The sequence below is a fragment of the Oncorhynchus mykiss genome, chromosome 22, assembly GCF_013265735.2.
Source record: "Oncorhynchus mykiss isolate Arlee chromosome 22, USDA_OmykA_1.1, whole genome shotgun sequence".
Lineage (NCBI taxonomy): Eukaryota > Metazoa > Chordata > Actinopteri > Salmoniformes > Salmonidae > Oncorhynchus > Oncorhynchus mykiss.
The window spans coordinates 26,485,681-26,498,745 of record NC_048586.1 but is presented as its reverse complement, the minus strand read 5'-3'; the positions used below and the strand labels follow the sequence as shown (position 1 = coordinate 26,498,745).

At 41.0% G+C, this 13,065-nt stretch overlaps 1 protein-coding gene across 1 annotated transcript in view; it reads right to left on the bottom strand.

The window, feature by feature from the left end:
* Nucleotides 1-709: 709 nt before the first annotated feature.
* The window catches only part of LOC110501647 (F-box-like/WD repeat-containing protein TBL1X), a 32,840-nt gene continuing 20,484 nt past the window's right edge, over nucleotides 710-13,065 (bottom strand). Inside the window, exons 6-15 of the mRNA XM_021579350.2 lie at nucleotides 7,575-7,716; nucleotides 7,379-7,442; nucleotides 7,173-7,270; nucleotides 6,066-6,126; nucleotides 5,834-5,955; nucleotides 5,547-5,621; nucleotides 5,279-5,406; nucleotides 4,152-4,317; nucleotides 3,859-3,960; nucleotides 710-2,783 (exon numbers count right to left, since the gene is read on the bottom strand). Of these exons, the coding sequence (XP_021435025.1) occupies nucleotides 2,757-2,783; nucleotides 3,859-3,960; nucleotides 4,152-4,317; nucleotides 5,279-5,406; nucleotides 5,547-5,621; nucleotides 5,834-5,955; nucleotides 6,066-6,126; nucleotides 7,173-7,270; nucleotides 7,379-7,442; nucleotides 7,575-7,716 (985 nt within the window). The 3' untranslated portion in view covers nucleotides 710-2,756. The remainder of the gene's footprint in view (nucleotides 2,784-3,858; nucleotides 3,961-4,151; nucleotides 4,318-5,278; nucleotides 5,407-5,546; nucleotides 5,622-5,833; nucleotides 5,956-6,065; nucleotides 6,127-7,172; nucleotides 7,271-7,378; nucleotides 7,443-7,574; nucleotides 7,717-13,065) is intronic.

The following is a 13,065-nucleotide window of genomic DNA, read 5'->3' as shown; positions in this document are numbered from 1 at the left end:
TGATCCAGGGCACGAAGCCTGCAGTGATGATCCAGGGCACGAAGCCTCCAGCGACGATCCGCGGTCCGGAGTCTCCAGAGAGGGTTCCCGGTCCTGCAACTGTCCCCTGGCAGGAGCCTGCGGCGGTTTGGTTCCTCCAGCAGTGATCTACGGTCCGGAGTCCCCAGCGACGATCCCCGCACCAGAGGCACCACCGAAGTGGGGGGAGAGCCTCATGCGGGGTCTGCGTCATGGGGAGCGGGGTGGGGGGGGGGGTTAGGTCAGGATGTGACTTGGGTGGGCAAATCTATGTGTTCTATTTCTTTGTTGGCAGGGTATGGTTCCCAATCAGAGGCCATCGTTGTCTCTGATTGGGAATCATACTTAGGCAGCCTGTTTTCCACCTGAGTTTGTGGGATCTTGATTTTGTTAGTTGCTGTATTAGCCTGCAGAACTTTACTTTCATTTATCTTTTGTTGTTTTTTTGGTGTTCATCAAAATAAAGAAGTACGCTTACCACGCTGCACCTTGGTCTCATTCCAACAACGGACGGGATGAGAGGGAGGGTTTCAGTGCATTGTAATTTCAAGTTTGATAATGTTAAATGATAACATTAAATATCTCCTACAGTGCTACACTAAGTGTCTACTTCATCATTATGCACATGATCATAGTAATGCTATACATTACGCTGCATAAGTGACAAACCCAACAATACAAGAAACGGACGCAGTGTTTTCTCATATCAAAATAGAGTGATTTATTTGAGACATTGAGTGTGAATTCATTGTTTAGTCTTGGAAACAGATGACCATATCCTAGACTGGGGTAGGAGAGAGATCGCTGTCAGTCACAGCATTTTATTCCACACTGGGCTTCTCAACATGCCAAGATGGCCACCAACCATAGCCCGATTCTCAGTCTGACACAGACAATATTGGCTCTCAGCAAAAAAACATTAACGCCGGATTATTTATATATATAAAAAAAATGAAATAAAATGCTGGCCTTCCTCTTTCAGCACAAATCCAAACAAAAGCTGAGCCTACCTTCTGAAAATGAGCTTGACTGAAAGAATGGACCAGAAAAAGGCATTCTCAAATTGGTGGCTTGTTAGTTTGAAAAGACTGTCACGTTAGACCACGATAAGTACAAGTAGACATACTGCACACAAAGCTAAATCCATCATACAGGCAAGTCAAATAAGTCCAATCTGACCAATTAGATCAGGCGGTGGCAATGTCGGGACCTCAACCCAACTCAACCAATCACAGCTTAGAAGCTACAGTAGGACTTCCATTTGACCAATCAGAGCCTGGTTGATCAGTCAGCGTGTAACTTGGGTTTCCACCAGAACGATCACCCTGCCAAACAAAGGAGTACTGTAAGAAAAGCTCAGTAGATGACTAGTGATGACACTGCTACTAAAGCAACATTAAGACAACACAATACAAATGTTCACAGCATCCTCTCCTTCTCAATCAGCATGCTCTCTGTCTGTTCTGATTTCCATTTCAATGGTTGTCATTAGGGCTGAATACAGACAGGTCCTGTTTCACATCCCAGACCTGAGCCAGGGGTAACCCCGACAAAACAGGTAGAGCCTACAGAATGTAACATCCCATCTTTATCCCATTCATCATTACCCATGGTCCATTCAGTTACGTTGAGGCACAGATCTCCATGGCTTAAAGTGTAAAGAGCCATCAGTGAAATGACTACAGTCCACTTCAGCACCACCTGACTTAACACACCAACCTGATACACACATAATTGTCAGAATAAAATAACATACATGGTAACAAAAGAAACATCTATCTGACGTGCATTAAATTGAATCAGGGTCTTGTAACCGAGTATCAGCAAAGAAAAGATGTGATAGCTCAAGCCAGTATTGAGCGTCTAGAAGATTACGTTAAAGTGTACTGAATATAAACATATATACACAGTATATAAGTCTGTGTATTTTTCTAATTTACATATCTTTACATTCATTAAATGTACATCCAGAAGGGAGAATATATGCTTATAAACCACGCTTTTTGCATATTTTCTTTTTAAAGTGAATTAAATGTCATTCAAACTTAGAGAAGTTAAACTTGGCAGTTTGGTGATTTTGGTTGACCTTGATGTTATTAAATGCGAGCACAGAACTACCGCATAGCGGCACCTTTTTTAACTCGGACTTTCAGAAGTCCGTTTGTGAAAAACCTGCAAGAAGTACTGTTTAAACAGGAACTATTCTCCACTGAGGACAATTTAAACATCACATAATTTGAGAATGCCAGTGCAGCAATAACAATGTCACTCTCCTCATGTCTCCCATATTGTTTCTCAACTCAGGACACCATAGGGCTAACATGTGCTTAGATAGGTTCTAAAACACAACCTTTCTCTCACAATTTCATGTCAAACACACCCAAAACACCAGTCTGTCTCTCCTCACACCTCTTCCTATTCAAACCCTCTTCCTCATGATTCAGACCATAGCCAGATAACAGCAGGGCACCTTTTAGGCACCTTTTAAAACATGGCTGAACAAAAAAAAATGGATTTCGTCCAGTATGTTAATTAACCCAGGAAATGTTCTTTGTGGTCTTAAACAGGAGACACAAATCCACAAACTGAGGATTGCCTCTGCCATTAAGTAGTTTGTGGTTGTTAAAATGTCTCCTGTGTCCGCCCTATGAGGATGTCCTCCATGTTGCCAGGCCTGCTTTGAGCTATGAGAGTGTTTGCTGATGGCAGGGTCCAACTTCAAAGTCACTGCCAGGATGCTATTTTCTGAGATCAAGAACACATACCTGGAGGGCAAAGATAACATGATTAATAATACATATTATGCTTCGGATTATTTTGGTTCCTCTCCATGCACTTCTGAAAGCATTGGTCCCCAGACTAAAGCATTAGGGGCTTAGCTTTTATTCACTTTGGTTAAAAGGGATACTTTGGGATTTTGCAAATGAGGCAATTTATCTACTTCCCCAGTCAGATGAACTCGTAGATACCATTTTGATGTCTCTGCGTACAGTTTGAAGGAAGTTGCTAACTGGTGCTAGCACAATTGCTAACTACCGTTAGCACAATGACTGGAAGTCATTGGGTATCTGCTAGAATGCTAGTAGATGCTCATAGACTTCCAGTAATTGCGCTAAAGCTAGTTAGCATTGGCTCACGAAATGAACTTTAACTTCCTTCATACTGGACACAAGAGACATAAAATGGTATCCACAAGTTAATCTGACCTTGGGGAAGTAGATAAAGAGCCTCATTGCCAAAATCCCGAAGTATCCCTTTAACATCTAGAAACGTGTGATTGACAGAGCAGCTCACAGATTACTGCACCTGTACATAGCCCACATATAATTTAGCCCAAACAACAACCTCTTTCCCTACTGTATTTTATTTATTTATTTATTTATTTTGCTCATTTTTGTATTTATTTTTTATTTTGCTCCTTTGCACCCCATTATTTTTATATCTACTTAGCACATTCTTCTACTGCAAATCTACCATTCCAGTGTTTTACTTGCTATATTGTATTTACTTTGCCACCATGGCCTTTTTTTGCCTTTATCTCCCTTATCTCACCTCATTTGCTCACATCGTATATAGACTTGTTTATACTGTATTATTGACTGTATGTTTGTTTTACTCCATGTGTAACTCTGTGTCGTTGTATGTGTCGAACTGCTTTGCTTTATCTTGGCCAGGTCACAATTGTAAATGAGAACTTGTTCTCAACTTGCCTACCTGGTTAAATAAAGGTGAAATAAAATAAACAGTGCTTGCATAAATGAAAGAAAACATCTCATTACAAATGATATACAGCTTGAAACACAAATTATAATCCAACTCAACTAAAATATGACAACTTACTGATCCATCTGAAGCGCTAGCACCAACTTTGTCTCCTGTGCTGTTCCAGCACACCTCGAAAATCCCTCCGGTCCCCCTGTAGCTATGCACCAAGGCTCCAGTCTGCAACCACAACACAACCAACTCTGGTGAGGACTGCTAGATGGCCATAGTTGCCTGCTCGACCTTACAACATCACTGATCTCACTGTCTGGGTAATGCATTGGGGCCAGGGGTTTTCCATGACCAAGTAACTAACTGTTGTAAGCTGCTATAACCTGTTTTAAGCTGGTATAATCTCCTGGGTGACTCACCATGGTGTTCCAGATGTGGACACACTTGTCGAAGGAGCCGCTGGCCAAGTGCTTCCCGTCAGGGCTGAAGGCCACACTGTAGACGGGCTCCTGGTGTTTGGTCAGGGTGTGGATACACACACCTCGCTCCACATCCCACAGACGCACAGTTGAGTCAAACGAGGCACTAAGGGGTACAACATAGCACATGGTCAGTTCTCCATCTACTAACTGCCATCTACAACATGCAAAGACATACTGTAACTGAAATACATGAAAGCTCTAACTTTAAGTTTATGTTAATATCAATAAGCCATCATTGGTCTTTCCTTACGAATGTTAATTTACAGGGTTTGACAGGCGATTTAACACCTTAATGACAAAGTAGCAGCCGGGTAGTTTTTCCAGCTTTAGATTGACAACAACACTACAGAAGGATATGAAATGTAAGAAACATGTCAATAAGTTTGCTTTGGTGGTCGACACAAATTCTATTTCAAAATGCTGATTCACAGAGCCAAAACAAGATGTGTGATTTTGTAAGATCAGTGAAATGGTGATGGTGTGAATATCTGTCACCACAAAAGGAGAGACACGGTTGAAAGCAAGTGTTAATGAAAAGAGAAGCAGACTTTCATTAACACTTTCTCATCAAAATGTTATTATTAGGTAGTGTAAGTCAACCTGGCTAAGTTGCAAATCTCACTTTACAAAGACAAAGGAAAAGATGGAGATAAAAACTAAATTAAAAAATAAGTTCGGAAAGAACCAAATAAATCACAGGATCAGACAGGAGCTGTATCTCGGTGTACAATAGCCGCATTTACCTCAGATAACTATCAAGTTCCTCACAAGTCATAGCATTAATGGCAGTTTTACGTCAAGAATGAAATATAGACCCATCCCAGGGGACGCCAGTACAGGTTGTAAATACCTCTGCTATTTGAACTGTGACATTTACACATGCATTCATGTCTGGGTCATCGGCTTTATGTCCCTCAACGACTGACAGTTATTAGACCTGGGAGGATGTCTGGGACACTTTTTGACAAGAGACCCTTTCACTGGCACACACACTGCCCATTTTCAACTAATAAATCACAACGTTGTCCCAAAACAAGCTTAGGAGCTGTGTGTGTGTGTCCCACCTAGCCAGCATGATGTTGGCGTTGGGGTTGCTGGTGCCTGGGCCGGTGGGGCTCCACTTGATAGTGTAGATCTCTTTACTGTGGGCCTGGAGATCATGGACACATGAGTCCTGCTTCATACTCCAGATCTGGGGAAGAGCACAGCACACTTTAAACTCACTATGTAATCATTACATTCTTATATTGACATATAGATCATGGTCATAGGAAAGAGGTGAAATTCATTGTGTGTCCAGAATCTTGCCTGAAGTAGCAGCACTGGCATTACCTTTAAAGTCATGTCATCAGAGCAGGAGGCTAGTAGCATCCCTGACGGGTCCCACTTAATAGCGTTGACTTCATTCTGAAACACACATGGGCAGATATCATGTAGACTCAGAGGACCAACACAAGACATCCTGCTCTTCCTACCACTAGTCACAAAATAATCTTGTTTACTTTGCAGAAGTACAAAAGTTGGGGAAAACACATTCAGTAGAGAAATCTTAAGTCTGACTATGTCCTCAGTAGTGTGAGATGTAGAGGTTAGAACACAGACGCTGTGTGTTTGTTTACCGTGTGGCCCTGGTAGGTCTTGAGCGGCCGGTCGCTGCCCAGTCGACACACGTGGATGCACATGTCTGTGCTGCAGGAGGCAAATGTTGTGTTGTTTTGCCAGTCCACGTCCAGGGCTGGAGCTGTGGGTAGGAGGCAACACACAGGGACAGGAGGGTTCGCAAAGGGTTAACTCACATCAGCCGGGAAGCTGAAGTCCTACATCTTTCTGTTCGGGACACAGGGGGCTTACCTGAGTGGAAGGGGAACTGCTGCTTAGCCTCTCCTGTGTGTGCGTCCCAAATGATTGTCGTCTGGAAAATGACAATAGATACATAGAAAATGCAGTACAAACTCTTGACAATTGGGCGGCAATGTTCCCTCTAAGCTGTGCACGTAGTTACCCCGGGACTGCCGCGCAGAAGAAATATCAGCCTGTGCATAGAAGCATGAGATTGAACTTCACTAAACCTTCTTGAGTTTTCCCCGTTAGTTAACACTATCAATGTTTCCCTTTACTGTGGGAATTGTGATCGAACCAAATCAATAATAGCCACTTTCAATGCATAGTACTGAAACAAAACAAACTTCGCAAGACTTAGTATGAAAAACAAACTATGCAAAATATTTTTTGCTGGTTGGTGAGTTATTAGTCCAGTTATAACTCATTTGTAGTAAGAAATGTGGGAGTGGTTGCTTCCTACAAGAGCACAAAGCGTTAACATTTCTAGCCATCGTAGAAAAGCGATTCAGGTAAAGAGCCTTTTTATATCTCTTAAAAGGGGCAGGCTTAAATAAGCTAAGTAACCAATAGGCAGAGGGTAGCAGCATTTGTCTGTTATCTCTGTAATAACGGTATGGGTTTCTTGTATCAAACACAACAAAATGTTGTCACCTCCTTGTCTGAAGGACAAGTGGATACACAGGTTAATGTCAAGCCCTGCATGTTTCTTTCAAAAGTCTCATGGAATGTAGGCCTACATTGAACACCACACATTGGCTGCTGCTGTAGGCTGAACGATAGAACAGCCATTTCCATGTTAAAATGTTATGGGATGCATTTTTTTCCATTGTTTGATGGTAGGCCACTCTGGTAGGACTACATTATGATCAAATGGCCACAGTAGTCTACTTGGTCACTGTTAAAACAGTAAATTACAGCGGGTACAGCCTCAGGGTTCACGCGCACAGAATTTTCACAACGTTCAAGTTAGCTCTCATCAGAACTGAAATTTGCTCAGTGCCCAAAGACATTTGAAGGAACCTTGTTGGGCGCTATACAAAACAATTCAGTCAGCATTCTTGAACTAATATTAATTGATTGCTACATGAGTGACATGATGCATTCAATCAAAAATACCTTATCTACACCAGCACTGAGGATACAGTTCCCTTTCTTGTTCCACTTCAGTGCAAATATGGGTCCTTTATGTTGGCCCAAGGTGCTCGCCAGATTACCTGTGAAAGACAAGAGTTTAATGCATTTGCACAGATAACAGTATGATTCAGAATGGGCATTGGGCACGGTTGTTTAATTGAATTAAAAAGCTACAAAACTCAGCGTACCATCTTTTGTCCATATCCTTGCAAATCCATCATAGGATCCGGTTGCTAAGAGTGTCCCATCGCTCTGTGGGGTAAAACAGAACTGTTAGTGAACTGTCCTCAGTGTAGATGGCTTCTAATGTTCTGTTCCAGACCATTTCAGTCAAGTAAGAATAGATACAGTAGACGTGGATGGAATGGACCACTGAGAACTCACATTCCAGTCTAGTGAGGTGACGTCTTTGTTGCTGGGGACGTCCTGGCCCCCCTCCCTGATGCAGTGTCTGAGCACCAGCTGGGTGGAGCTGCTGTTACTGTTCTCAATAAGGTTCCAGATCCGGGCTGTCGAGTCTCCCGACCTAGACACAAACAGATAGAATATAGAAGAAAAATTCAATACATAGTGTGTGTGCGGCAGTGTGTGTGTGTCGCTCTAGCCTCCCAAGTCCCAGAGAAGCTCAACCCAGCACTGACCCAGTCCCTCCCCCTGCCACTCAAAACAAAGAGATGAAAGATCACTTTTTCCTCTATGACAACAAGCAGTTTCAACATTAATTTACTGTAATAGAGGATAACTTAACCTTTGTAACGATACTATTTTTATGTCTTCAACTCCGGAAATTTAGAACAGAGCAGACCCTACTCGACGGGAGTATCAATGAACAAGATTGTGGAAAATAGATGCTCAGTTTGTCGCGTGCAGCATTGCGGTACCACATACTGCTAGCAGCATTTTAGCCTCAGATGGTTACATGCTAGCTGTCTGTTTTATAAATGTGCCATGAGCATAAAAATTGGCAACTTGTTCTCATTCTGAGAAATAAGCATATTTTTTTTATCGATGTAGGCCACTTGATTTCAACATCTAAACAAAGTGAACCAGCTGTAGTTCATAAGTTTTAGAGATGGCCAGGAGGGTGTATTCATAACAGTTCAACTGTTCTACAGTACCTTGTTAGCAGGCAAAAAATATCCAAGTTGGCTAGACTTGAAATATAAACATTAGCTGGCAACTAATTAGCAGAGGGTTCGAGTCTGAAATATTGTTTAAGAGACCTGTGTTAGTTTTCATGGTTTTGGTTATATATTCATAGACAGACTTGAAAGCCAGATCAGTGATTATTGCAAAAAAAGCAGGTGAAACTATTTTGATAAAATAATTAGTCGGTCTTATGGTTGAAGGCTTATATTTGGTCTAGGTATAATTTTACAAGCCCCGAATTCATCAGATTATTCCAGACTGTTTGAAATGCAGTGTAATGACTATTAATTTTGTGCAACAAAGCTTATTTTGAGAAAATGTCAAACCATGTATGTTTTATACATACATACATACACACACACAACAATATATATATATATATATTACACACATACAGTATATATACACACACAAGATTTTGGACACACCTACTATTTTCTACATTGTAGAATTATAGCAAAGACATCAAACATATGAAAAAACACATATGGAATCATGTAGTAATCAAAAAAGTGTTAAACAAATTAACATGTATTAAATATGTGAGGCTCTTCAAAGTAGCCACCCTTTGCCTTGATGACAACTTTGCACACTTCACATTCTCTCAACCAGCTTCATGAGGTAGTCACCTGGAATGCATTCAATTAACAGGTGTGCCATGTAAAAGTTAATTTGTGGAATTTCTTTCCTTCTTAATGCGTTTGAGCCAATCTGTTGTGTTGTGACGAGGTAGGGATGGTATACAGAAGATAGCCCTTTTTAGTAAAAGACCAAGTCCATATTATGGCAACAGCTCAAATAAGCAACAAAAAACGACAGTCCATCATTACTTCCAAGACATGAAGGTCAGTCAATCTGGAAAATTTTGAGAACTTTGAAAGTTTCTTCAAGTGCAGTCGCAGAAAACATCAAGTGCTATGATGAAACAGGCTCTAATGAGGACTTCCACAGGAAAGGAAGACCCAGAGTAACCTCTGCTCCTAAGGATAAGTTCATTTGAGTTGAGTTAACTGCACCTCTGATGGCAGCCCAAATAAATGCTTCGGAGTTCAAGTAACAAACATCTCAACTAGAGGTCGACCGATTATGATTTTTCAACGCCGATACCGATTATTGGAGGACCGAAAATGGAGGACCGAAAAAGCCGATACCGATTAATCGGCCGTTTTTTAAATTTGTAATAATGACAATTACAACAATACTTATTTTAACTTAATATAAAACATCAATGAAATCAATTTAGCCTCAAATAAATAATGAAACATGTTCAATTTGATTTAAATAATGCAAAAACAAAGTGTTGGAGAAGAAAGTAATATGTGCCATATAAAAATATGTGCCATGTAAAAAAGCTAACGGTTAAGTTCCTTGCTCAGAACATGAGAACATATGAAAGTTGGTGGTTCCTTTTAACATGAGACTTCAATATTCCAAGGTAAGAGGTTTTAGGTTGTAGTTAATATAGTATTTATAGGACTATTTCTCTCTATACCATTTGTATTTCATATACCTTTGACTATTGGATGTTCTTATAGGCACTATAGTATTGCCAGTGTAACAGTATAGCTTCCCCCCTCCTCGCCCCTACCTGGGCTCGAACCAGGAACACATCGACAACAGCCACACTCGAAGCATCGTTACCCATCGCTCCACAAAAGCCGCAGCGCAAGGGGAATAACTACTCCAAATCTAAAAGCGAGTGACGTTTGAAACAGTATTAGCGCACACCCAGCTAACTAGCTAGCCATTTCACATTGGTTACACCAGCCATTAGGCTGATAGGCTTGAAGTCATAAACAGCACTGTGCTTGCGAAGAGCTGCTGGCAAAACGCACGAAAGTGCTGTTTGAATGAATGATTACGGGCCTGCTGCTGCTCAGTCAGACTGCTCTATCAAATCAGACTTAATTATAACATAATAACACACAGAAATACGAGCCTTTGGTCATTAATATGATCGAATCCGGAAACTATCCTTTCGAAAACAAAACGTTTATTATTTCAGTGAAATACGGAACCGTTCAGTATTTTTTCTAACGGGTGGCATCCCTAAGTCTAAATATTCTTGTTACATTGCACAACCTTCAATGTATGTCATAATTACGTAAAATTCTGGCAAATTAGTTCGCAATGAGCCAGGCAGCCCAAACTGTTGCATATACCCTGACTCTGCGTGCAATGAACGCAAGAGAAATGGCACAATTTCACCTGGTTAATATTGCCTGCTAAACTGGAGTAGTAGTTATAACTAGTGATTATGATTGATTGTTTTTTATAAGATAAGTTTAATGCTAGCTAGCAATTTACCTTGGCTTCTACTGCATTCGCGTAACAGGCAGGCTACTCGTGGAGTGCAATGGTTAGAGCGTTGAACTAGTTAACTGTGCAGTTGCAAGATTGGAACCCATGAGCTGACAAGGTGAAAATCTGTCGTTCTGCCCCTGAACAAGGCAGTTAACCCACAGTTCCTAGGCAGTCATTGAAAATAAGAATGTGTTCTTAACTGACTTGCCTAGTTAAATAAAAGGTATACAAATAAAAAATAAATTACCGATTTCCGATTGTTATGAAAACTTTAAATCGGCCCTAATTAATCGGCCATTCCAATTAATCGGACGACCTCTAATCTCAACAGCAACTGTTCAGAGGAGACTGAGTGAATCAGGCCTTCGTGGTCGAATTGCTGCAAATGAACCACTACTAAAGGACACCAATAAGAAAAAGAGACTTGCTTGGACCAAGAAACAAGAGCAATGGACATTAGACTGGTGGAAATCTGTCCTTTGGTCTGATGAGTCCAAATATAAGATTTTTGGTTCCAACCGCCGTGTATTTGTGAGACGCAGAGTAGGTGAACGGATGACCTCCACATGTGTGGTTTCCACCGCGAAGCATGGAGAAGGAGGTGTTATGGTGTGGGGGTCCTTTGCTGGTGACACTGTCTGTGATTTATTTCAAATTCAAGGCACACTTAACCAGTATGGCTAGCACAGCATTCTGCAGCGATACGCCATCCCATCAGGTTTGCGCTTAGTGGGACTATAATTTGTTTCTCAACAGGACAATTACCCAACACATCTCCAGGCTGAGTAAGGGCTATTTTACCAATAAGGAGAGTGATGGAGTGCTGCATCAGATGACCTGGCCTCCACAATCACCCGACCTAAATCCAATTGAGATGGTGTGGGATGAGTTGGACTGCAGAGTGAAGGAAAAGCAGTCAACAAGTGCTCAGCATATGTGGGAACTCCTTCAAGACTGTTGGAAAAGCATTCCAGGTGAAGTTGGTTGAGAGAATGCCAAGAGTGTGCAAAGCTGTCATCAAGGCAAAGGGTGGCTACTTTGAAGAATCTTAAATATATTTAGATTTTTTTCATTTCATCACAACTCATTTTACATGATTCCATATTTGTTTATTTCATAGTTTATGTCTTCACTATTATTGTACAATGTAGAGAATATACAAAAAATAAGGAAACACCCTTGAATGAGAAGGTGTTTCCAAACTTTTGATTGGTAATGTACAGTTGAAGTCGGAAGTTTACATACACTTAGGTTGGAGTCATTAAAACTCATTTTTTCAACCACTCTACAAATTTCTTATTAAACAAACTATAGTTTTGGCAAGTCGGTTAGGACATCTACTGTGTGCATGACACAAGTAATTTTTTCAACAATTGTTTGAATACATATTATTTCACTTATAATTCACTGTATCACAATTCCAGTGGGTCAGAAGTTTGCGTACATTAAGCTGACTGTGCCTTTAAACAGCTTGGAAAATTCCAGAAAATGATGTCATTGCTTTAGAAGCTTCTGATAAGCTAATTGACATAATTTGAGTCAATTGGGGGTGTACCTGTGGATGTATTTCAAGGCCTAACTTCAAACTCAGTGCCTCTTTGCTTGACATCATGGGAAAATCAAAAGAAATCAGCCAAAAAATAATAATTGTAGATTCATCCTTCTAAGCAATTTCCAAACGCCTGAAGATACCACGTTCATCTGTACAAACAATAGTACGCAAGTATAAACACCATGGGACCACACAGCCGTCATACCGCTCTCTGTCTCCTAGAGATGAACGTACTTGGTGCGAAAAGTGCAAATCAATCCCAGAACAACTGCAAAGAACCTTGTGAAGATGCTGGAGGAAACAGGTACAAAATGATCTACATCCACAGTAAAACGAGTCCTATATCGACATAACCTGAAAGGCCGCTCAGCAAGGAAGAAGCCACTGCTCCAAAACCGCCATAAAAAAGCCAGACTACAGTTTGCAACTGTACATGGGGACAAAGATCGTACATTTTGGAGAAATGTCCTCTGGTCTGATGAAACAAAAATACAACTGTTTGGCCATAATGACCATCGTTATGTTTGGAGGAGAAAGGGGAAGTTACAGGGGTGGCAGCATCATGTTGTGGGGGTGCTTTGCTGCAGGAGGGACTGGTGCACTTCACAAAATAGATGATATGATGAGGAAGGAAAATTATGTGGATATATTGAAGCAACATCTCAAGACATCAGTTAAAGTTAAAGCTTGGTCGCAAATGGGTCTTCCAATTGGACAATGACCCCAAGCATACTTCCAAAGTTGTGGCAAAATAGCTTAAGGACAACTAAGTCAAGGTATTGGAGTGGCCATCACAAAGCCCTAACCTCAATCCTATTGAAAATTTGTGGGCAGAACTGAGAAAAACGTGTGCGAGCAAGGAGTCCTACA